Source organism: Platichthys flesus, chromosome 14 (assembly GCF_949316205.1).
Source record: "Platichthys flesus chromosome 14, fPlaFle2.1, whole genome shotgun sequence".
Classification (NCBI taxonomy): domain Eukaryota; kingdom Metazoa; phylum Chordata; class Actinopteri; order Pleuronectiformes; family Pleuronectidae; genus Platichthys; species Platichthys flesus.
The window spans coordinates 7,527,968-7,553,429 of NC_084958.1; the positions used below are offsets into that span (position 1 = coordinate 7,527,968).

General features: G+C 42.4%; 2 protein-coding genes across 4 annotated transcripts; both read left to right on the plus strand.

The window, feature by feature from the left end:
* Positions 1-2,453: 2,453 nt before the first annotated feature.
* On the plus strand, positions 2,454-16,999 carry col6a2 (collagen, type VI, alpha 2). 2 transcript variants are annotated; one of them, XM_062404410.1, is made up of 32 exons: positions 2,460-2,645; positions 4,489-4,580; positions 4,665-4,765; positions 4,873-5,016; positions 7,381-7,743; positions 7,839-7,859; positions 7,958-8,023; positions 8,430-8,528; positions 8,630-8,656; positions 8,831-8,857; positions 8,969-9,013; positions 9,166-9,219; positions 9,306-9,368; positions 9,451-9,513; positions 9,614-9,667; positions 9,753-9,788; positions 9,870-9,932; positions 10,081-10,143; positions 10,273-10,335; positions 10,413-10,475; positions 10,820-10,870; positions 10,959-11,057; positions 11,159-11,221; positions 11,403-11,438; positions 11,540-11,585; positions 11,677-11,829; positions 11,950-12,044; positions 12,838-13,019; positions 13,114-13,292; positions 13,375-13,413; positions 15,368-15,702; positions 16,004-16,999. In XM_062404410.1, the coding sequence occupies exons 2-32, from the start codon at positions 4,505-4,507 to the stop codon at positions 16,271-16,273; spliced, it is 3,039 nt and encodes a 1,012-aa protein (XP_062260394.1). In that variant the 5' UTR covers positions 2,460-2,645; positions 4,489-4,504; the 3' UTR covers positions 16,274-16,999. The 2 variants fall into 2 exon arrangements, with proteins under 2 accessions (XP_062260396.1, XP_062260394.1); XM_062404412.1 differs by lacking the exons at positions 15,368-15,702; positions 16,004-16,999 and adding an exon at positions 13,981-15,190 and having other exon boundaries at positions 2,454-2,645.
* Positions 17,000-18,539: 1,540 nt separating this feature from the next.
* On the plus strand, positions 18,540-24,669 carry zgc:162816 (uncharacterized protein LOC571260 homolog). 2 transcript variants are annotated; one of them, XM_062404429.1, is made up of 11 exons: positions 18,540-18,776; positions 19,805-19,826; positions 20,570-20,726; positions 20,821-20,950; positions 21,774-21,924; positions 21,998-22,178; positions 22,895-23,013; positions 23,446-23,572; positions 24,012-24,074; positions 24,153-24,258; positions 24,353-24,669. In XM_062404429.1, exons 3-11 carry the CDS (start codon positions 20,581-20,583, stop codon positions 24,440-24,442), a joined length of 1,113 nt encoding a protein of 370 aa, XP_062260413.1. In that variant the 5' UTR covers positions 18,540-18,776; positions 19,805-19,826; positions 20,570-20,580; the 3' UTR covers positions 24,443-24,669. The 2 variants fall into 2 exon arrangements, with proteins under 2 accessions (XP_062260413.1, XP_062260412.1); XM_062404428.1 differs by having other exon boundaries at positions 18,540-18,743.
* Positions 24,670-25,462: the final 793 nt, after the last annotated feature.

Sequence of the window (25,462 nt, forward strand, 5' to 3'; positions counted from 1 at the left end):
CATATATGTGTGTGTGTGTGTGTGTGTGTGTGTTTGCATGCGCTCGCATGCGTTTCTGTGTGTGTGTGTGTGTGTGTGTGTGTTCATGTGTGTGTGTAGGAGACTGTTTGTCCGAAATTTATCTTGGCTCTAGAGCCTGTTTCCTCCTTCCTCCTGTTTTTTGGAAACGCGGCAATCAGAAGTTTCACTGCCATCTTATTCTCAAACCTCAGCATCACATTTCCACCGAAATTCACTGGCAATGACATAACTTTCACACAAGGTCTTGACCATGTGTACGTGATCCGTGCATGACCATGTGTGTGCATGTGTGTGTGAGTGTGAGTGTGTGTGTGTGCGTGTGCATATGTTCATGATGCACTGGGGTAACTACTCCCAGCTGCCTTGTCTGAACACGGCGCACATCTGGTCAAAAGGAGGGAAAATAACTCTGAAAAGAAGCAAAGGAAAAGGGCAGTTAATGTGAGCCTACAATAAGTTTCATGCATTATCCTCTTTGTTCTTCAATGAAGAATTTCTGATTCAGGAGCTGCACATCAGAACATCTGGATGAAGCAGATCTGTTGCATACGGTCACTGCGATTAGCACAGCCTTGTACCTACCTTCAGAATCCTGATCTTGCAAATGTGCATGTTGCGTTTGATGATACTGATCGCTGCATTTACATCTGGATGCACACGCTTGATTTGCTTTTGTGTTTTGTGGAACACTGGGAGAAAGGCTGCAGCAATGTTTTGCTGATTATGATAATGGAACTGATTTTGCGGAAATCCCCCCAGACTGAAAAACTCTTTTCGTCCATGTGAAAGAAGTACAGAAAAAAAAATGTACTTAGAGAAAGTGTGTGTGAGAAAGAGAGAGAGAGGCAGAGACTGGTTTACTCTTATTGGGGAGGGATGTCATACCGTTTCTATGAGTCACAGTCTTAAGAGAGACCAGAACTCCCCCTGCTTGACTCCCTCCACCTCCACATCTCTCCATCACGTACACACACACACAGAAAGAGAGAGAGAAAGGAGAGACATATTGCTCCATTCCTCGCTTCCTCTCTTTTTAAGGAAAAACTCTCCCCTGGCCAAGACAGAGAGAAGAACTCCACAGTAATAACTCTGGTCAGCAGCTGGCCTCCTCCTCTTCTTTTCTTTCTCATCCCCTCTCCTACTTGGTTCCCTAAGCAAAATGCTGACTGCTGCCTCATCCCCAACCACATTTAGATGAAACGTTACCCTCTGTACTGTCATATAAAGGGACAAAAACAATCTCTAATGACTATAAAGGCCAGATCTGGGTTCTTCATTTTAGCAAGAAACCTTCACCTAAATTCTTTGAGTTTCTTGCAGATATGACTCGCAAATTGATCTCTGCTCCATTTCTTGTCATTCAAATCAGCATCTTTCATACTGGTCCAACCCAAATGACCTCCTTATCTCGTTCTCCAACCTGATCCTATCATGTAACGGATGTATACTTGGATGAAGCTGTTCCATGACATGGCATCCTGTGTACTGGGCTGGATAACATTAGTGGCAGTGTTACTGATTAATGCACTTGGAGCTCTGCTAGCCCACTTCAGAAAATCTCAGCAAATCGGACTCTCTGATATGTTCATGTTGCTGCAGCTGCTGCGACCGGCGGAGTTCCAGCAACAATGAAATTAAGTGAAAACTGCTTTACATTGAAAGGATAAAATATGGGTAAATATGAAATGCAGAAGTATACTGGTAGATCCTCTGGAATGGAGACCTCCCACTATGTTGCACTGACTTTAACACATACAAATAGGCAAACGGGCGGCTGAAGCACCTACATGCATATAAACATTGTGACCAGACTCATGGACAGCCTGTTCATGTTTACTCTGGGTATAAACTCTTCTTACTTGGCCTACTAATTGCAACCAGACAACCAGACCAAGCAAGGGCCGTTTGTGACTGTGTGTGTGTTGGTGTGTGTGTGTGTGTGTGTGTGTGTGTGTGTGTGTGTGTGTGTGTGTGTGTGTGTGTGTGGTTTGTTTATGAGTATTAGTATTGTGGGTGAATACGTTTTCTTTTCATCCTGTTCTTTTTCATTCTGACTTACAAAATGTAGGAGAATAACAGTAAAGCCTCCCAAATGTTCTATCCCAGGGACATGAAAGCTCGGTTTGGCCCCCAGCCGTGGTGCCATGTTGTTCTGCTTGGGGGCCACATCCATACTATTGTCACGTCCTTTACATCTATTGGTGGGGTTTAAGGCGCCTCCGAGGGCTGGGTGAGTCAGTTCAAAACCCCAGCTGCGCTTTGGCATCTGTTTCTTTTAGTGCATGGCATCAATACTGGTACAATACATTATCTGTGCACGAGCAAGCGCTCAAACACGGGTTCCGGCAGAGCCACGGCGCCTCCAAGCGGACAGTGGTAGGCACTGGGGGTAAGCCGTGCGCGTACAGGAGGAGGGATCACAGAACTGTTGCTGGGGCTGGACCGGGACAGGAGATCGAGCGCACGGGTCTTCTGCTTGAAGTCATCGCGCATCCGAGGCTTTATTTCCCATTTTTCTGATCCCGGGTGCCCTTTTCTTCCTGTGCTGTCCCTCGTGCTGAGATGAGATAATCTGCACAACAGAAGCTGCCCACGAAGTTTTGAGGCTCTTAGAAAGAGTTGAGGTATGTACAGCTTTTACGCACAACTTTACGCAGCATTCTGTTGTCCGCTGTCCTCCTTATGGGTCTCTCTCCTTCCTTCACTCTGTTTCACCCCATTCTCTTTGCATGTCCTGACTCTAACTCTCATCCACTGCATAGGCGTTTTTCAGCCAAACCAAACTTTTGATGCGTAAATTATTTTAAATCCAAAAATACTTGCTTATGGAGGTTGTGAATGCTACAAGTATACACATTATAGTGTGTGTGTGTGTGTGTGTGGTGGGGGGGGGGGGGGTCAATACAACTTTCATGAGTTTAACCTGTGCTGTGTTGCAATAAAAAACCATGGGGACTTGCCACTCAAATCTTCAGGCCTGGTCAGAGGGAAAGGTGTGGGGCAACTGCAGGAGCGACTCCACCGCAGATGACAGCTATTTGTCCGCTAGAGGGAGCCACAGCAAACAGAAAAGTTTGCCTTAATGGGCAACGTTTGGCATATGGTCCACTGACATGTCGCTTGTAGTGTCAATTGTTATCTGGGTGTGAGGGCAGTCATCTGTCCTCCAGAGTTCTCCCAGTCAGACCCTCAAGTGCCCCAAAGGCCTTATATTAAATGTCAGTTGATTGTTTTTTGGTGATTTTATTGATTACAATTATTTCTTGGGATACTCAAATGATAAAAGGTCGAAGGCAAAGTACCCGAAATTGTAAAAACATGGATCAATGCATTACGACACTCCTTGAGGGATAATCGGCCATGACGTCCCAGGAAACCTGGCGTAGTGTGAGTGCAGGGAAATCCTCTGTGGGGCAGCAGTCTGTGGCCTTGTGAAGTCTTGTGGTTTCAAACTGAGAGGTACGACTAACTTTGTCCTGTCCGGAAAACGTCATCAGGCGCCAAAATGTCGTCATAGTCATTCTTTTATGTCATCAACCAGTAATATTTGAATAGAGGTGTTGTATTAGGTTTTGACAATTTGTTCCAGTTTTGGTCTTATACGTTTTATTTGGTCAAACAGCGAGTCTGTTGATTACTCATGTATAGATTCATTGGTTGTGTTGAGTGTCTACAGTGGATCATAGGCCTTTGTGCTGGTTTCAACATGAATAAGCTATAATGTAGCAAATGTAATGTATGTTGATATCGAGTCACTTATTCTACTTTCGTTTTTCACATTTGTACGCATGCTCACAAAAAAAGAGGAGCCGTGTTCGACTCATGGGATGGCCTCAAAACCCATTACGTAACTGTGGCAGCCATTTTGTTCCCCTGGCAACAGTCAGTAGCCATTTGTTTTTAGGACATCGCTCAACTGATTCCAGGTGCAGAATATAGATGAAGAAATTTGTTATTTGGGAATTGTCTCAGAAGTTAACAAATGCTACACGACAGTACTAGTTTTATTGCTTTTTTAAATTTTTGGTGCATTATTATTTGCAATTGTACTACATCTTTTTTCAGTTTTTTATACTGTGAAGAACTCTGTATTTGTGAGTTGTTTTGGACAATTGCAGGATAAATAAAGTTAATCGTTTTTTGTCTTCTTCTTCTTCTTCTTCTTCTTCTTCTTCTTCTTCTTCTTCTTCTTCTTCTTCTTTTTCTTCTTCTTCTTCATATTATATTATTATTATTATTATTATTATTATTATTATATATTGTCATTATTTCTTTTATTATTATAGTAGATGAAAAAATTTGGAAATTCCCCAAGTCAGACTATATTTCTGTATAAGGCTGTGACACTAATGTTATTTTCTTGATTGATTTCCTTTCTGTTTTTCTTTGACATTTCCCCACATTTAATAGAAAAATAAACTATGTTATTGTTGGCTCAAGCATTACCTTGTTCCTTTTTTGTGTCAGACAGGAGAAGGGGAAGATGCTGGGGTTAGAGGTCATCGTGCTCTGTCTTCTGTTTGGAGAACTGGCTCACGGCCAGAAAGCAGAGTGCACCAGTGAGTGTCCTGAACCTAAACTGAAGTTCACAGACATAGTAACATGTCAACACATCTTTACTGACAATTGTGTGTTCCCTTCAGAAAAGAATGAATGTCCCATAGACGTGTACTTCACCATCGACACATCTGAAACTATCGCCCTGCAAGAACCACCCCCTGGATCACTAGTGGAGAGCATCAAGGTTACTCGTTTATTTGAAATTTTATTGAACATCTACACAAAATATCCTGTTTGTGTTGAACCAAACTGTATTTGACTTGATGTATAAGGCCTTGTGTCTTGTTGTAGAAATTCACAGAGCAGTTCGTTCAAGGTTTAGAAGATGCTGAGTTCAAAGGTGCCGTGCAACTCAACTGGAATGTCGGCGGACTGCACTTCTCCCAGAACCAGTCAATAATCAGTTCCATCGGACCCAAGAAAGATTTCATCACTGTGAGTGACGCACCATCACATACACATACTGTACATGTCACATGCACCCAGCTCAGACTAAATCGTTTTTTTCTATGTGTATAAATACATCATTAAGTACTGAAATAGAGGGATTTGAGTTTGACCAACATTTTTATCACTGGTTCATCTTGTGTTGGCAGCTCTAAATGGAGGAACATTTTTAAATAACAAAACTCAATAATTAACGAGTTCTGCATCTTCTTGAATATTTTTTAACTGTGACCCAATGAGAGTTTGATACGGGAAAATGTGTTGCCTTTGGGAAACTTTGCTTAACCACAGATTCCAAACTTAAAAGCTAGATTTTTTAAAGTAACAATACAAATGTAAACGACTGTTGCTGGGTTCAACTACTGAGGGGCCCCGGGGCAAAAATCGACAATAAGCTTTGGATCCACTAAAATAAGTAATATAAAACTATTACTACTAACAAATAGGGTTGATGCTATTTGTACTGCAGAGCTAAACATGTTACTGCAAGATGGACATATAGTCCTTGTAGCCATTGATTGTAAATAAAGATGAACAGTGCAGCTGCATTTCCGAATGTTTTGCAATAACTAAGCTAAATAATCTTTAATATGAGTGTTACCATTAAGTGCTTTATACTTAATTTGAAAATAGAGTCTGCACAGTAGTGATGGTGTAGTTTCACTGTTTAATCCTGTTTTTATAGCATCAAATAACTTATCAAATCCAAACTTATCAGAAACATGAACACTTGAACTTAAATCCGTGTCATAAGAACTACAGGAAATGACACAGACTATCTTCTAAAAAATGTTTGTTTAACTTGACCATAGTTTTGTCCATGTCCACCAACATGGAGGAGGCAAGGTTTGTGACCGACACTGCAGCCCGCCACCATAAGGGGGAACAAAATGATTTAGATTCCCCAAAAGTGAATCATTATGGCCTAGTGGTTTAAGATGTGTACTATGAATCTGGAGGTTTCCCAATTTAATTCCATCTATGAACCTTCTCTCATCTAGTTTGTTCCTGTCTCACTGCACTGGCTTCATCACTATAACTGTGACTAAAGACCAGTGTTGCCATAGTTACTCTGAAAAAGTAACTTAGTTACTTTAAAAGTTACTTGATTTTAAAAGTAACTAAGTTAGATTACAAGTTACTTGATTTTAAAAGTAACTAAGTTAGATTACAAGTTACTTTATTAGTTACATTCAGCAGCTACCGACAACACCCCCGCCGCCTCAACATAAAAATGACAACCAGTTTTGCCAACACTAACTTTATTAGACACCGCCGGAGGCCCCCCCCCCCCCTCCCCCCGCGCGAAGTAGGGTTCCCCCAACGGGCGCTGTAGCTGAGGTGATCCGCGTGAAGGGCCCCGACACACGTCCAGAGTCGCTGCCGCCGACCGCCGTACCCGGTCCCCTCCAACCGGTCCCCGCCTTCCGCAGCGCCGACGGACACCGCCCCGCTGCATACTAGAAGGAAAGCCCCCGCACCGCGGACGAGCACCTCCCCCCCTAAAAAAACGTTGAGGAGTGCCGCATACCGAGCCGCCGGCGGCGTGGTGAGGAGGGCGAGGGGCGACTGCTCCCCCAGCCGCAGGACGTGCCCAGCGGTTTAACCACAAATATCGAAATAGTAACGCAAGGAGACTTGGACAAGTAACTTTAATCTGATTACTGGTTTGAAAATAGTAACGCGTTAGATTACTCGTTACTGAAAAAAGTGGTCAGATTAGAGTAACGCGTTACTAAGTAGCGCGTTACCGGCATCACTGCTAAAGACTCAGCCTCAAGTAAAAAATGTTTTGTTCATGACAGCGTTAAGAAAATGCTGTTTACATTAATAATTTACAATTACATTTTTCTTCAATATGTTTCAGACCATTTTTTTGTCCGGGGATATGTACTAGACAATCAGTACTTTTCTCAGAGCTGTCCATTTAGAATAAGTCTACAGACACTAATGTTTAAAGGACAATATTGCATTTTATACAACTCTTTCTTTGCGGGGAGCATTCATTTCCTTAAAAGGTCACATGTTGTTCTCTTGGCAACCGCACCCTGCCTGGAAATAGCAATCTAGCACGCAGCCCCCTTTGAAGATGCACTTTTTTTTTCACTTTGGTATTATGGTACAGATTAAAAATGTGTGGATCTTTAAAGGGTTGTGGTAGACAGGGTTCCTTTCCCTTAGACACAGCTAGGCTAGCTTCGCCACTGTTTAAGCAAACCTGCTGCTGACTATAGTCACATATTTCACAGACAGACATTTGTATTACTCTCATCTAGCTCCAATCATACAAGCATATTTCTCAACTTATAAGATATCCTACCTTGAAGACAACTCATTTACCACTATTTCCAGGGTGTCAAAAATATCGTCTACCTGGGTAAAGGCACCTACATCGACTGTGCCCTCACCCGCATGACCAAGGAAATGAAAAGTCGAACCTTGGAGCACCCGTCCCTCCGATTTGCTGTGGTCATCACTGACGGCCATGTGACCGGAGAACTATGTGGAGGCATCAAGGTGGCAGCAGAGAGGGCACGTGACGAGCGTATCCGATTATTTGTAGTAGCAGCCACGAAGAACGTTGACGAAACAGGTCTGAGGGAGATCGCCAACTCTCCTGCTACGGTCTACAGGAGGGACTTCATGGCCGTGGACCTGAGCCAGGGGAGAGCCATTATACATAAGGAAACCATCGACCGCATCATTAAGACTATGGTAACACACAGACACACACACACAAAGGCACACAGACATGTATTAAACATGATCTGTGCCTCTATAGTTAAACCTTGTCTCTTTTTTCTTCACAGAAACAAATGGCCTATGCAGAGGTAAGACTGCAGTGTGAGCAAATAATCAGAAATGTGAATATTTATGTTTCAGACAGTTTCATTAAAGACTGTTTCTCTTCATCACTTATTTAACACAGTGCTACAAAGTTCCCTGTCTGGAGACAGAAGGGCCTCCAGGTCCACCAGGCCATGGTGGACAAAAAGTGAGTTTCATACACACAAACACACAAACACATACACCCACACACACACATACTCGCACCCACACACAACCTTGCACTTCTGTTTGGTGAAGATACTCATTGGCATATTGCATTCCCTAGCCCCTTACTCTAACCTTTATCGTCACAACTAAATACATAACCCTTATTCCAACCCTAATCTAACCCTCAAATGGCCTACTGAAAAGGTGAGGACCGGCCATAATGTCCTCACTCCATAAATTCTAGGCTATGGTCCACACAAAGATATTTGTACAAGTACACACATACACTCATATACACACACAAATAGACAGCAAAAAAACACAAATAGACACCTCTGTGTTTTCTATGCATCAGTCGCTTTTGTCCTCACAGACATTTTCTCCTTTGAACTCATTGACTGCAGGGGGCTAAAGGTGACAACGGCGACCCAGGTCAGAAAGGACAGAGTGGTCGCCAAGGAGACCCAGGTATCGAGGGTCCAATTGGTCAGCCCGGTATCAAAGTAAGACTCAATATTGTTACTAACCCACCACTCATTGCAACACATGATTGTTTACATACATAAATTGTGTTGAATTATTTTCCTTTCTTCCCTCTCTATAGGGAGAATCAGGTCTTAAAGGCGACAAGGTCAGACATCAATTCATTTTTATTTGGAGCATCATTTGTCTTAGTAGCTGAGATTTTGATTAAATGACTAAGTTTTTATATGAATGTATAATTAGTTTCCATGTTGATAACATATGAATCTGTAAATTGACTCATTGCAAATGAAATGACTGTTGGGCTTCTGTTTGCCAACAGGGAGAGATTGGAGCTGTGGGTAAGAAGGTACGTCTTGTATTGTCTATGTCTAATTAACGAACAAATTTGTCAGTTATCCCTCATCCTGGATAGTGATTTTTCTTTTCTGCTCTAATTGTCTCTCTCTTTGTTTGTTAGGGTGTGGCTGGTATCGGAGGACGCAACGGGACTGATGGACAAAAGGTATGACATTTAAAAGACCGAATTTTGAAGACCAGCTTATGTTGAACAGTACTAATGTTCTAATTTGAGATTTCAAACAGTGGATGACTGATATTGATGAAGATCTAATTGTGGTTGTATGAAAAAATCTTTTGCCTTTTCCAATTTTTCAGGGTAGAATTGGACGGATTGGTGCTCCCGGCTGCAAAGGAGACCCAGGCGACAGAGTATGACATTGAACCCAATTTTAACATAATTGGTACATCCATACTGTGTTGGTGCGTATTTATGATTTGTATTTGATGCTTTGCAGGGTCCCGATGGTCACCCCGGAGATGTCGGCGAACGTGGTCTTTCTGGAACTGATGGAGAGAAGGTAAACTGTCTGGTCTCCACTCAAAACACAAACCATCATCTGTCCAACATATGATTCAATTGTGTTTGTGTCCTCTCTTCAGGGCGATCCCGGACGTCCTGGTAGACCTGGGCCCATTGGCACGGCTGGAGATGCTGGCCCAAAGGTAAACCAGCCCCTTTCCTGTGACAGAGTAGAAGGCCAAAAGTCATGTTTAGTTATCAGTGGTGGACATAAAAGGCTAACATATGATCTTTCTTCTACAGGGGGAGAGGGGAAGTCCCGGATCACCTGGCTTACCTGGAAAGAAAGGAATCCCAGTAAGACGGAGTCCATCACAATGAACAGAATTATATCAAACACGTTTGTATGTTAAGTGGCTCACCTGTGTGCATTATTTTGTAGGGAACAGGTGGAAGTGCAGGAACTAAGGGAGAACCGGTAAGAAAACATGACTCAACCAAAGACCCATTCTTCTGTTTTTGTCTGTCTTATTGTTCTCTGTTGGCTTTTCTGTTCTAGGGGAGGAGAGGGGAATATGGGCCAAAGGGTGGACCAGGGCCAGATGGAACTGCAGGAGACAAGGTATAATTTCATGGACACAGTTACAGTCAGTGTAAAGCTTTTCTGCACTGTGAAGTTTTTGCATCGGCTTAAATGATTTCTATTCAGATGTAGTTGAAAACATGGTTCCACCACAAGAAGGCTCATTGCTCATTATACTTTGATTTAGGGTGAAATGGGGCCAGAGGGCTTGAGAGGGCTTGCAGGTGAATTAGGAAACAAAGGTACAAAGGTAAGAAGAATTAAATTACAATCTCTACAATCTGTATATGTCCATATGAATGTTTTATGTGAATGATGTGAATGATTTTTCAACCTTTCTACTGCTCATCTTGTCCACACTCTCCTCTGCTCTGAAAAGGGAGACAGTGGTCTGCCAGGCCCCAGAGGATCACCAGGAGCACCAGGAGAGCCTGGGAGAAATGTAGGTTAAAGATAACATGTGGCCATCATATAAATAAGTGCCTTAATTAACTTGTTTTAACACTGTTTGTATGGTAGGGTACCAGAGGTGACCCTGGTGATGCTGGAGCTAGAGGAGAGTCCGGACCGGCTGGACCGAAGGTGGGTTCAGCTCAGTTCAGTACTATATTGTTCCGTTTGGGAAATTTAGCTTGCAACAGAGCACAGATAATTCCATTACAATATTTGCATACATACATTATAACAATAACACATAACACAGCAACACATGGATGGATGGACAGATACAGCAAAATTACATATGTGACAACACCAATTAAAAAAGTATATATTGTGCAATATAGTAGTGCAGCATTCAAAAGTGAAATGTACAGGTTGCAGCAAGATGTATAAATAAATTAATAAATGATACCAAAGAATATATCAAATCTTAAAGTGGGTATGTGTGGCAATATTTCCTTGGGCTTTATTTCATCTCAATTCAGGGAGACATTGGAAGACCTGGCTTTAGCTATCCTGGAGCGAGAGGACCATCGGTAACATACACACGCACTTCATCTCCTTAAATTTTGCCATTTGCTATAACACACTCTGCTAACAAAGCTTCCCACTGCTCTTCAACAGGGTGACAGAGGAGAGAAGGGTAACCGTGGACCTCGCGGCGGCAGGGGAGATTGTGGTCCAAAAGGCGGGCCTGGAGTTAAAGCAGGTCCAGGAGAAGCAGTGAGTAACCTGATGTAATTTGATGTACTGTGTGTTATAACTTAAGGAAAATATAGGTGTTGGTATAGTCACATTTTTCTAAATGTTTTTGTATATAATAGGGTGAGCCAGGGCCTCAGGGTGAACCTGGAACGAGAGGACCAAGAGGAGACCTTGGGCGTGACGTAAGTACTGCACATACTATACAATACATGTGCTTTCCCGCTCACTGGCTGTCAAAAAAAACAGTTGCATCCAAACAGAAAAACGCTGACTTGTTTGTATGTTTAAAGTCATGAGCATTATCAGTTTTCAGACATAAGCTGAGAGACAGGATGTGATTTTGTGTGTTCTCCTCCTCTACAGGGAGATCCCGGTCCAGAGGGAGACCCTGGCCTGACTGTGAGAACTTCTCCTCTAACCCCTGATTCATCACTGGCCCATCAACAGAAACACAGAGATGATACAGTGAATATAATGATGTGTTTGATTTTTTCCTGCAGGAATGTGACGTCATGAACTACGTCAGGGAGACATGTGGCTGCTGTGGTCAGTTTATCCACCATTGTATTCCCACTCTTGATTTGAGCACATTCTGATAGGCCGACAGATAATTCGAGTTTATGTTCTTTGTCTCCAGACTGTGAGAAACGCTGCGGAGCCTTGGATATTGTGTTTGTGATTGACAGCTCAGAGTCTGTGGGCCTCACCAACTTCACCCTGGAGAAGAACTTTGTCATCAACACCATCAACAGACTGGGATCTCTTGCAAAAGACCCTCAGTCAGACACAGGTGAACACGCAACTATAGTCACAAACATGTTCCCTTCCCTTTTATGTGGTATCAGAGTCTATCCTAAAAATGTTAAATTGGCTGCCGGCTCAAATGCGTAAACGTGGCTTATGTTCCCAGGTACAAGAGTAGGAGTTGTTCAGTACAGTCACAATGGGACATTCCAGGCCATCCAGCTCGATGACCCCAAGATCGACTCAATGTCTGCTTTCAAGGTCTCACACACAACAAGAATCAAACATACGCAAACAGCTTTGAAGTTTATTTTTAGGATGTAGCACAGACTGTTCTTTCGTCTCTGTTGTCCAGATGTTTCATAATCAATCAGGTCAGATCAGAGCACATGTGCAGTCCTCACACATGAAGCAGATGGAAGTCCTAGCAGTTGCATATGTCTCTCACTACATATTTCTTACATGTACCAAAATGTATATGTAATCTCGGATGCAAAAAGGTAGATAACTGTGGTGATTTTCTAACTTTTTACTTACTTTGAAACAAATATGAACACATATAGGTTTATTTGGAATCTCCTACATTCTCTTAATACTCAGGAGCAGAAAATGTGTATTAAGCCACTGCTGACATTTCTTTCCAACAATTGCTCTGTTTATTGTATCTTGACTGACTTTTGCTACAAACTATCAGAAGTTCATATCTACCCTTTGCTTATTGGTATAAACTTTCAAAGTTAAATATGTTCTCTTACACTGTTATTAATAGCCACAGGTATGCTAGCTACACAGCTATACAACTATACATGTATGTTAGATGTGTAGCTACAAACCTGGTGAAGTTAGCATGCTAACCAAGCTACTCACCATTAATATCTTTTGGATACCCCCAATGCTTACTGTAGCAAATAGAAAGATTACACTTTTCATGGAGTCTTTATAAAAAATGGTTGTTAGTTGTTGGTTTCTCCTCTTTCCCAACATATCCTGCTCTAGTTCATATTAAACGACACAGTGAACACATCGCTCACTCACTGCCTTCTCCGCCTTCCAGGATGCAGTGAAGCGTCTGGAGTGGATCGCTGGTGGAACGTGGACTCCATCTGCTCTGAAATTTGCCTACGACCACCTGATCAGGGGCGGCCGCAGAGCCAAGGCCAATGTCACTGTTGTGGTCATCACAGATGGACGCTTTGACCCTAGAGATGACGACTCGCTGCTCACCTACCTCTGCAGGTGCCTGACATCTTGTCTGTATAATAGTTTTTCTGAAGGAGACAAACGTTTTTATCTCATTACTTATATTTATATGTTGGGTGCATTTGAGCAGCGATGCCAGTATTGATGTGAGTGCCATCGGTATCGGAGACATGTTCGACCAGTTTGAGGAGAGTGAGAGTCTGAGGAGTATCGCCTGCCAGAGGAGCGGCAGGGTGATGGGCATGAAGCGCTTTGCAGACCTTGTGGCCGACGAGTTCATTGACCAGATCGAACACTTGGTCTGCCCAGGTACTTTTCAGAGACACATTGTGAGGAGTTATTTTGGCTTTGACCCTATTGTCTGACATTGTGTCTCTGTCTTTGGTTTCAGAACCCACTATCGTGTGCCCTGATCTCCCGTGTAAATCAGGTAAGAGATGGAATCATTGTCCATCAATAAGTTTTGGCTTTGCTCTTCAAAGTTCATACTCATTGCATCATGATTTTATGGCTGGTTTACCAGCATTATAATGGCGTCAGTATTCTTTAATCAAAGTGCTTGAAATCAGACAGTGTATGCCGATGAGGTATGTGGAAGTGAGAAAGGATTTAGGTTTTCTCTCTTTACACAACTTCTTCCATCACAACCAAGTGTATAAAGATGATTGAGTAAAGATTGTCTGAAAGTGTGTACTGCTATTCCCTTTTGTATGATATCTTCTCCCTCTCTATGATGGAAGGTAAAACATTTTTGCCTCTATACATGTCCATCCATTTGAAGAATATGGATGCCTTTAATCCATGTTTAGTATTAGAAGCATTGCGTATTTAGCTCAGATCAATATATCTAATCAATTATGCGGCTTTAAAATCAACAGACACAATCAAACTTGCCTTTTTGTGCACCTCGACATACGTTTGGCATCATAGTTAGCTGTGTTGATGCGACGTGTCTGTGGGACCCCGCCCACAATGTTATTCCGCCCACTTGTTGCAGGAGGGGGCAGCACTGTGGGGCAAGCCCCTCCCCCCTGGAAGCCACTGGCCGAGGAAGGCAGCCCCTCGTTGGTCCCCACCTCTTTGGAGGGTGTGGCCAGCCTGCTGAGCGGCCTGGGCGAGCAGCAGTATGGGGTTGGCGTGGCGACCATGGCATACACAGCCCAGAGAGCCAAACTTGCCCAGGGAGCGGACAGGCAGGAGTGGACCCAACTTTTCATCAAGTCCTTCAAATATATCTACGGGGACATTATGGGAGATCCAGAGAAAGCAATAGGACTCTGCTAATGCTAATATGCTAACAATGCTACCTCGCAAAAATGGATGCCAATGACTAATAAGCTTAATGCTGGACATAGAATATATTTTATTAAAACTTTGGGCATTTCTTTTAACTCTGTGGGTGCAATACACACCTGGGCTAATGCAAAATAATTGCATGATATGAAGCAGGCCTCATAACGCTATAAAGGAGCCGTATGTCTAGTTGCTCCATATGATCGGACAAAAGTCAAAATGTGGATTCAATATGTCCTTGTTGAGTATTTCTCAATTAACCTACTGTACGTAGGTGGCGCTGTTTCTCAGAAAAGTAACTCTGCTTATTATATGATACATATCATTTCTTCCACCTTAGTGGATGAACATATTCCATTCACATGGAAAGCGGATGTCATCCACCAATTCCTCTATAGAGCCATTCATGTTGCTCCTGTAGAGAACAGTAGCTCTTTGATGAAACCTCATTTCCACTGTGAAACATCAGCTCGCTGACTCACTCTGACTTTTTTTTTTGCTGTTTTGCACATATCCATGGTTACGCCCTCAATGTTTTTTTTCTTGTGTTCTGTGAATGACTCATGTTGATGAAAAGGCCATTACATGTGGGAAAAAATCAGTTTTTATACATGTCACCGTATACTGTATGAGTCAGAGGTTGGTATTTGTGGTTGGTTGGATGGTGAAATTACTTGGCACTGACAATGAAGGAACTATTGTATGTTATGCCCTAATTGGCGCATGTTTTGTTTCTTGCATGTGGCTTAGCTGGATAGTAAGGTGACTAGTGGAAAATTACTACAGAGCTGCCATAACAAAATATAAGCTCTTTGACTGCAACTTGCTGATGTGAATTCTATTTGTTTTGTATAAAATGGCGTGTATTCTTGTACTGTTGTCTCAAGATAATAAAATGGCAGAGCAAACTAAAATAGCTTTCTTAATGAGGCCAAAAGAGACCTGAGAAATATTCCAATTCACTGGGACTAGCATATTTGAAAGATAAGCATGTTTCATGATATTTTTGCTGGCTTTGACCATTCCATCATGCTGTATCTCACTGAACAGTGTCTTTGATTTAAAAAATGTCATCCGTTTTTCTGTTCCAGAGCCTGCTGTGGCAAGCTGTGTTCAGAGACCAGTAGATGTTGTGTTCATGCTGGATGGTTCTGAGAGGATGGGAGTGGAGAACCACCGCAGGGCCAAAGAGTTCATTGAAAATGTTGCCCGTCGCCTCACCCTGGCCAACGGCCCGTCCGATGAGAGGAACGCCCGTGTGGCTCTGCTGCAGTATGGTAGCCCCACAGAACAGAGGGTGGAGTTCCCGCTCACACACAATCTCACTGTGATCTCTGATTCACTGGGGTCTGTGAACTACATGGACTCCTCCTCTGCTCTGGGCAGCGCCATCATCCATGCTGTCAACAATGTCTTGATTTTACAGGTACGTGTATTACAAACACACTAGCACACAATCTAGCCTGGCTCTTTTCAAAAGTTGTTAAGTTTAGCCTAGCTTAACGATTGGAATCACGAAAACCGCTAGCATGTTCTCTCAAAGGTTCAAAAATACACCTAACAATACCTTTCGTTACCGCATTGTACTTCTTGGTTTAATCTGTAAAAGTAAAATCACAGTTAGTAGTTCTGCTGCTATGTGTCCTGATAAAAAGAAAGAAAATAAGTGTATTTGTACCTGAAAATGTTCTGACTTGTTCTATAAACGTGGCATGCTGTGTTTGTAGAGGGGAGAGCGCAAGACTCGCCGCAACGCTGAGGTGGCCTTCGTGTTCATCACTGATGGCATCACATCAGCTGAGCAGCTGGATGAGGGCGTCACCGCCATGAGAAGAGCGGAAGGCGTTCCCACAGTGATCGCCATGGGAACCGACACAGACGAAGAGGTGCTGCAGAAGGTGTCGCTAGGGGACATGTCGGCCATCTTTAGAGGAGATGACTATACCATTATGAACAAGCCTACATTCTTTGAGCGCTTCATCCGCTGGATATGCTAGTGAGGAACTGTAATGCTCTCCACCATAGATTTAGAATCTATAGAATGAACGAAAGACCTTCAGTGTAAACACACACAGGGGCATCAACCAACCTCTGTGGTCATTATCATTATGAATAACAGATATCAGGCACTGAAACGGCTACATATCCTCTTTTTATTGGTGAAGGTTAATTTACAGAAGCAAAAACAATCCACGTAGAAGTAGCACACACAGACACAATAACATAGGCTTACAATATCATTTGTAACTTGGTTGTATTTCTTCTAAAACCATGGTCCAACCAAAGACACTCATACGTATAGTGGAGAGGTGTATGATTATTGAATGTGTATGAAACAAATTGTATTCTTTATTTTGTTTTTATTTTGTATTCATTTTCAGTTCTCAGAAAAGGTTCTTTCTCTCTCTCGCTGTCTCTTGCTCTCTCTATCTCTTCACAGTCACATTATTTTCATTAAAGGTGCTAAAACAGAAAAAAGGACAAAGCCATCTGACTGGTTCTGTAATTTTTTTTTTCATAATGTAAATGCTGTATAACTGTAGTTTGTTCAGGGGATAAAAAAAAACATTGCAGACATGTCATCTCCATGGAATCAAAAGCACACATTGATGCCACAAAGGAATCACACATAAACACAAACATTTAGTGAAGTTAATTAGACAAACAAAAGAACCCGTTCTGTAAAAATGAAGTCCTAATAAAGTCTAATGTGGTCACCCCAACACTGTGTTTTGTGTTTGCAAGATGTACATATGTATATGGGTTTTTGATCAATGTGCAATTTGTTAATTTAATCACTGTAACCTTGACAGCAAAGACGTGCCTTTAGTAGTGACATAAATCAAGGACATAAAAAAATAGATGATGATCGATAAGGTGACGGTTCCTCTCCTGGAACCGTCACCTTATCGTGGTGGAGAGGTTTGCGTGTCCCTATGAACCTGAGGGCTGTGTTGTCTGGAGCCTTGTGCTCCTGGTAGGGTCTCTCATGGCAGAGTGGTCTCAGGTGAGGCCACTCAGTTTGTGCATACGCACAAACTGTTGTTTGTGCGTATGCACCAAACAGCAGCTCAGAGTACTCTGCCTTCTTGGAGACACTGAATGGAGTCCTGTATGGGTGCTAGTCATGGATTATCCATAACAAACACCATGTTCGAACATTAGGGTGCTCATAAGTGTACCTGGTACCAGAGTACCCTAGGCCGAAGATCAATGATCGATTTTGTGATTGTGTCATCTGATCTGAGGCCGCATGTTTTGGACACTCGAGTAAAGAGAGGGGCGGAACTGTCAACCGACCACCATCTGGTTGTGAGTTGGATCAGGGAATGGGGGAAATTTCCGGATAGCCCTGGTAAGCCCAAATGAGCAGTGCGGGTGAACTGGGAACGTCTGGAGGAGGCCCCCGTCCTAGGTATCTTCAACTCACACCTCCGGCGGAGTTTTTCTGGCATTCCTGTGGAGGTTGGGGGCATTGAGCCAGAGTGGGCGGTGTTCAAAGCCTCCATTGCTGAAGCTGCGGTGGCTAGCTGTGACTGGCGTCTCCCTTAGGGATAGGGTGAGAAGCTCAGTCATCCGTGAGGAACTCGGATTAGAGCCGCTGCTCCTTTTCTAAGAAAGGAGTCAGCTGAGGTGGTTCGGGCATCTGGTAAGGATGCCCACTGGGCGCCTCCCTTGGGAGGTTTTTCAGGCACGTCCAGTGGGGAGGAGACCTCGGGGAAGACCCAGGACTAGTTGGAGAGATTATATCTCAACACTGGCCTGGGAACGCCTCGGGATCCCCCCGTCAGAGCTGGTCAATGTGGCCCGGGAAAGGGAAGTCTGGGGCCCCCTGCTTGAGCTGCTCCCCCCGCGACCCGACCCCGGATAAGCGGATGACGATGAGTGAGTGAGTGAAGAAAATGCCCATTTCACACTGCTATGTTAATCCGCTCCCCATTAGAGAAATATGTTTTAAAATGTTGATCCCAGTAGATCCGTAATTATTCCCTTAGATCTCAGTGAATCGGTTGAAAAATCCCCTGTCTATCAATGTTTGGCACCCTCTGCTGGACAGATACATTCAAAACAGTGTGCTGACGTGTCAGTTGCATTTGATTTAAAAGCAAGGGAATGAACTAAAACAGGAACAGCTATTAGATTTTACTTATTATTGCCCTGTTGTTATGTTCTTTGCAATGTAATGCACGTTTTTCACTTCGTCCTTTTTGGTTGCTCCCAGGACCTGTACCGTAGCGCATGTAATAGATGAGCATCACATTTGAAGAAGTGGCTCATTTGTTTGACCACCATGATTCTGGCCATAGGTTCATACAGTCTATGGTTCGTACCGGTTCAGACACGTGATTGCTACCCGTGTCTCAGTTTGCAGCCTGTGCAGGGAAGCGCAGGAAAGAAGCCAGAGACAGTACACTGAGTAACTTAAACCCGCAGTGAAGGTCCTGTCGTGTGCGTCAGTTGAGACAAGTAAGAGCATTTGTATTCGTTCAAGTTGGGTTTGTATCCTTTGTGGGATTTTGGAATACACCCCATAGACTGATCCACCCCTGCAGCCGTCAGCAGACCAGGTCTGCATCTGTTCGTTTACTGTTTACTTTAGTTGTTATATTCTGCAATTAATTCCTATTTCTGATAAGGTAAACAAATGCTACATTATATATGGAATCAATCAGAGTATTTATACTGGGGTGTTACTTCGGGAGTATTTATATGCCATTTTGTGTTAACTGATATTCAGTAGTATTTGTTATCTGGTCACATTTCATGCTTGATGTACTCGGTACAGATAATAAATTATATAGTGTATTGAGCCAGAGTAAAGACTTGGGACTTGTCTGTATTTTCAGAGCTTGAAGCAAAATACTTTTCAGTAATTAATCTACATTTGTGAGTTTACAGATTTGTCTACACTTTTACCTATATACATACACTTTCAAATCTGAATACATATGTGATGATATTTTCTTTACACATTTTCAAATCTGTGTACACACACACAAATCTCACTACACATTTGGAGATTCTTTTAAACATTCACAAATCTGATAGAACACAGATGCATTGAGACTCATATTTGTCAATATATTTGCTACAATAATAATACCCCCATGATAGTGCAACATTGCAGAAGGACTGTAGAATAATGATGAGGATGAAACCGTTTATTTATCTACATTTGTTATCATAAGAGTAGTATCATTATTGGACAATTATAACAGTTGAAGCCAGTCATGCACTAAAATTGAATTGCCAGAGAATTGTACTGTATTGTGTGTGCATGTGTGCTCCAGTTGCTGCCAGTATGAATGGGGAGCCCCTCTCAGCCCTGTGTAAAGGTGCAGGTATTTGAGGAAAGAGTTAAAGTTTAACCAGAGAGTTCAGACTTCAGACTGAGGTGAAATGTTGAGTGAGTTATAGTGTTATAATTACACTGAATGTGTAACCTGATAACCGATCACTTTCACTGATAACCTCCTCTGTGTCTGATCAACACTGCCTGGCCCCATCACCTTAACTGAACCATCCAGCCTCACCTACAGCTGCCAACTGGTAAGTCAACTTTAATGACACGTAGCTTCATACATAGTCTACTACAGTATCAATGATTGGTAAAAGAAAGAAAGAAAGATATAGAGTAGACTAGAGCATTCAAAACCTGCTTTGTTTGTGGATACTTTGGTAACTTGCTTCATTGTAATACAGTTTAAAGTAGGGCTGAGTGATATGGGCAAAAATATCTAGATAAAAATGCTCATATCAGTCTATTGATAATTATCATGATAAGTGTCACATTACTGATATAGTTTAAAGACCTCTCTTAGCTCCTAAATGAAGGCTGTGGTTTTAAACTCTTCTTTATGAGCAGATAATGACAAACACAACAAACATTTTACAAATCTGAGGTTGATTGTTTATTTGTTACACCTCCTTACGTCGATATATATTGAACCTTTGTTATACTGCTATTGATGGAAATTACATCGCGATAACATTCACATTTTTCTAATATTTTTTGGTTACTTAATTGCTTTCTTTATTTCATTCAAAGGTTGTATGTATGTGGTGGAAAATTCTTGAAAAATCTTGGCATAAACGTAGTCAAAGATTAAAGTTCTTAGACAACCTAAAGCATTGCAATAGGAGTATATAAATGCTGATGATGAAACAGTGTATTTATTAAGTTATTTTTGTTATTATAACAATTATGGGACAAGGATAAGAGTTAAAGCCAATCATGCACACAAATTTAATTGCAAGATAATTGTACTGTATTGTGTGTGTGTGTGCTCCAGTTGCTGCCAGTATGAATGGGGAGCCCCTCTCAGCCCTGTGTACCCCTGCTCTGGTGGTGGATGTGGACAAAGTGAAGAGAAATGCCCAGAGGATGATTGATAGTTATCAGAAGCTGGGAGTCCAGCTTCGGCCTCACATGAAGACACACAAGACCCTGTACGAATTTACGCTCTCACACTCATACAAGACTTCATATTGCATAGCGCAGTCATATTGAGTGCTGAGTGTGTGTGTTTCTGTTCATGTCTAGTGAGTGTGCCGACATAATGACGGGCGGATCACGGAGGTGCATCGTGGTATCCACACTTGCAGAGGCCTGTTTCTATGCCGACCATGGATATGATGACATCCTATATGCTTACTCTGTTCCCTTTGATAAGGTACTCTCACCTAATATGACAAATATCATGTAGCAGATACTTTACATGTTGAATATGGACATTGGAATTGGACACTGGAGACATTACTCTTCATGGCAGGAGCCCAGGTGTATGAAGTCTTTACGCCTATTTGTATTCAAGACCTTGGTCTTTCAACGTGAGAGCCGGACTTCAGCTCCTCTCCTTGCGCTCCGGTTTTATTCTATGCAACTGTGAAAACGTCTTCTCTAGGATTTCTCTTCTGCTCTCTGATTTTTTCTGCAACATGTCTCTCAAAATGTCACAACCTGTACAATGTCGGGTGACTTTTTACCCCCAAAAAATCCAAAAGCAGAGAAAGAAAATCCAAAGAGTAGAAGTTTCAAGTGCGCACAGAAGCAGCATGAGCACGAGGAGAAGAGCTGAGGCTGGATCACAGGAAATCTGACCAAGCTCCAAAACATCTGAGTGCAAGCAGACTTTTAGTTTACACATGAGCAAAGCAGATCTTAGCACAAGCAGAGTGTATTTGAGTGAAAACATGACAGAATCTGAATGTGAAATCAAGGAATCCTGCTTTCACGCTGAAAGACCACGCTCTTGAATAAAGTTGGGAAAGAACCCATACCGGGGTAACTAATTAATTGAACTAAGCAACTATCAAAACTGCTGTTTTTCTGCCAATCAACCAATATTGTATATGGGTATCAACATGCAGGTCAGAACAATCAACATTAGTTTCACAGACTTTCTTATTATTATACTTGTTTATTGTAATGTTCTAGCCTTAGTCAAATTACTTGTAATCGTACTGATTAATGTGTTTGTGTGCGTGCGTGTGTAGGTTGAGCGTTGTGCAGCCCTGTCAGAGAGGCTGGAACTCTTCCAGGTTTTGCTGGATCACCCCGCTGCTCTAGAAGAGCTCAGAAAGAGACCGCTGAAAGACGTCCGGCAGTGGCACGTCTGGCTGAAGCTGGACTGTGGCAATGGGAGAGGTAGGGGAACCACAACTCAGCCGGTCATCATTGACTGAGCGCCTGCTGAGTGTACTTTGCTCTTTTGTCGTAGCTGGGGCACTGCACTCAGATCCCGCTGCGTTCAGATTGGCTCGGGCCATCGCTGAGACGGAGGGCGTGCAGCTAACAGGAGTGTACGCTCACTGTGGGAACACCTACAACTGCAGGGGAGAGGAGCAAATACAGGCTGTTGCCCGGGAAACCACCAGCTTGACTGTACAGTTCGTGGAAAAGTAAGAATCCTGTGGTGCTGATGTGTAGCATGTTTTTGAGGCAGTGGAATCATTTGTCCCTGTACAGCTTGTTTGCGCGTCATCTACACCTTGTTTTTGGCCTAAATTTCATTTTTAGAAACAATATATCACTTTTTGTTTATCTATAGAGACCTTTTGTGGCAGCAAAGTTTGTAATGTCTCTGTGTTGTTTTAGTTCCCCCTCAGTGATACAAATATTAGAAGCCTTCAATAAAACTACAAACAAGACCAATGTGACACTCAAAACAGTCTGCAAACATCCCGGTTGTAATTTAATCTCTGTCCACCTGGCTTGGCTTTGGTTTTAATAAAGTTGAACATTTCAAGGATTACTCTTTACTGGGCTGCTTCACTTTATTTTTTAGACACCCAGAACCTTGAATAGAGCTGGGAAAAGGCCCAGGATTTCAGCTTTGTGCATCTTGTCACTCAGTGAACAGCGGTGTGAGGAGTGATTAGATGCTCCCGAGCACTCTTCAAATGGTTGGATTCTTTTTCCAGTTACCAGATTTTCTGATTATTCCGACACCACATGATCGTACGAAAAATGTTGTGTTTACAGCTTGTCGGGTCTAAATTGCATTATCTCGTCGTAGTTATTGGCCTCAGCACTTATTTAGGTAAATACGTTTTTTAGATTTATGCCTTATTGAATGCTGAATTGATACGATCATTAATGAGCTTGTTTCTGGCAGACTGAAGGCCGTCGGCATCACCTGTAAATCCAGCATTGGCTCCACCCCCTCCTGCAGTCACCCAATCAAAGACATGGCGCTGCTCAGTGAGGTGCATCCTGGAAACTACGTCTTTTTTGGTGTGTGTGGACGGATCTAAACATTATTGTATCAGTGTAGTTCATTTTATGTAGGTTTCAAATTGAATTTACCATAATGACCAGAAAGAAACTGCTCACAAACATGCAGTGAACTATTAATAATCTCCTGAAATTATCCAGAGGGTCTGAATGTGACAACGATAATGTCATAGTCCGTTGCTCCAGACATTCTCTGGAGTTTTTCCTGCCAGTCACCAAGTAAAAACTCTGCCCCCTGAATGATATGCCCAGGTGCAACCCCTCCACCGAACGCTCTAAAGATGTCCCTGTTTATGAGAACGTGTAAAACTCTGAGAATCTCCTGCTGCATTCTGCATATGTGAAAGGAAAACTCCAGAAAATGTCCAGAGCTCACATCTGATAATGGTTAATGTCACTAAACAGCAGTTGTCGTTTTTGGCGTTTTTTCAGATGTGCAGCAGTCTGTGATTGGCTCGTGCAGTCTGGAGGACGTGGCTGTGAGGGTTTTAACACGAGTCATTGGACACTCTCCTCATAGGAACCAGCTCCTAGTCGACTGTGGATGGTCTGGACTCAGGTACCTTTGTTACTATTGTTTACCCTTTTTGAATTTGAGGATTGAACAGATAAACTGTTAAATCATTTAGAGTTGAAACCTCTAAAAAACACACCCTCCTAATTTCATGGGTTTTTTTTAAGCTGCAAAGATTTCCCATTTCTGCGTATGCTTTTCAATGCCTCTGTTGCCTTTTGCCAGTATTAATGTCAGTGGATTCATCCCCTCCACCACCCCAGCATCATCCACCTGTAGGTTTTGAAAGGGGGGTTAAAAAAATGTCCACACCACTCCCTGTCATATCTATGTAATCATATCTGGGGGAATGATGAATTCAGAGCCTCGATGCAAAACTCCAAATATTTCAGTTGTCTGACTGAACTGAGTGTTAGCTCTGTATTTGATGAACATGTCACGGTCCTGACATGACCTTTCACCTGCTGTTTCCCACCACTCTCAGTCTGGACGGAGCTGGAAAGCTTCCCACTGGATATGCTGTGATTGAAGGACATCCAAACCTCAAGTAATAATATCATTCTTACCTTTAATCTGAGCACTAAGCTGTGACTGAAGTTCTTACAAGGGACTTTTGTCCCTCCAGGTTGTTGTCTATGACCCAGGAGCATGGTAGAGTAGAGCCCATCTCAGGAGAGCTGGACTACAGCAAATACCCCCTCGGCTCTCTGCTCGCTCTGATCCCCTACCATGTTAGTACTGATTAATGTGGAGCTAAGTTTACTGCTTGGTCAGTTTTATTTGGTCCCTTTTCTCTTGTCTGACCATCTCTGTTCCTTTCCTTAGTCTTGTGCAACAGCTATAATGCACCCTGTGTACCACGTGCACTCTGAGGGCCGTCTGCTGGGGACGTGGACACCTACGCGTGGCTGGTGAACAACTTCTTGGATCAACTTGTGATGCCTGTGTATGAATTCACAACCAGTACGACTGAGGAATATTCACCTCCTCTTTCGCTGCCCCTTTTGGGGGTATGCGAGACATATGAGTAGAAGAATGTAATTCCTATTCCCCAGAAGTCTCTGAAGTGATGTGGGAGAAGAAATGTAGAAAAAATAAACACAACTTGCAAAATGTCTGAATAAATCAAGGCTTTAGGACGAGGTTGTCTCCTCATCATTCCATCAGTATCACTTTAAAGGGTTCTTGAAGTGTGTTGGTTTGGGGATTTAAACAAAAAATTGTGTTTAAGATTAAGATTAAGATACATTTATTTATCCCAAACACATGCACAGGCACACTCATGCAATTGTAGGGAAATTTAACCTCTGCTTTTAACCCATCTGGTGCAGGACACACAGAGCAGTGAGCAACCATGTACGGTGCCCGGGGAGCAGATGTTGGGGGAGTAAGGTGCCTTGCTCAGGGGCACTAGACAGGATAGGGAGAATCCTCTTGGATTTTTGGACAGATCAATCCAGGTTCATCTTATAGTTATTTCACCTCTGGAGTCGAACCAGAGACGAACCAGAGACCTTTTCTGCCCATAGGCCAAGTTTCTGCCACTACTCAGAGTATAATGCTTCGGCCAATGAGCTGCATGTTCCCACTTAATGTTGAATAAAAATAGTTAATGATCATGCAGTTCTAGTCTATTTCTTAGATATTACTGATAACACCCTTAGTCATTCCACATACTTCTAATCGAAACCCTTTTTTCAGAAACAAGCACATTTTTATTTAATGTTAATTTCTATTATTATTATTGCGGTTATTACCATTTATAATAATACCATAATAATCCTGATAACATAATCATTATAACATCAACAAAAACAATAATAATAATGATTGTTTCAATATCAGTAATTCTACTGTTTTATTATTGTCATTATTACGATTATTATCACTTAATATTATCTTACTCGTAGTATTATTGTTATTCTTTTTAAGAAT

What these genes read in the sequence shown, in the direction of transcription:
- col6a2 (XM_062404410.1), top strand. Translation starts at nt 4,505, where the DNA reads ATGCTGGGGTTAGAGGTCATCGTGCTCTGTCTTCTGTTTGGAGAACTG. An exon ending in AACAAATGGCCTATGCAGAG is followed by an intron (nt 7,860 to 7,957) that starts GTAAGACTGCAG and finishes TATTTAACACAG; the next exon opens with TGCTACAAAGTTCCCTGTCT. An exon ending in CTGGAACTGATGGAGAGAAG is followed by an intron (nt 9,369 to 9,450) that starts GTAAACTGTCTG and finishes TCCTCTCTTCAG; the next exon opens with GGCGATCCCGGACGTCCTGG.
- zgc:162816 (XM_062404429.1), top strand. Translation starts at nt 20,581, where the DNA reads ATGAATGGGGAGCCCCTCTCAGCCCTGTGTACCCCTGCTCTGGTGGTG. An exon ending in ACTGTACAGTTCGTGGAAAA is followed by an intron (nt 22,179 to 22,894) that starts GTAAGAATCCTG and finishes TGTTTCTGGCAG; the next exon opens with ACTGAAGGCCGTCGGCATCA. An exon ending in TGTGGATGGTCTGGACTCAG is followed by an intron (nt 23,573 to 24,011) that starts GTACCTTTGTTA and finishes CACCACTCTCAG; the next exon opens with TCTGGACGGAGCTGGAAAGC.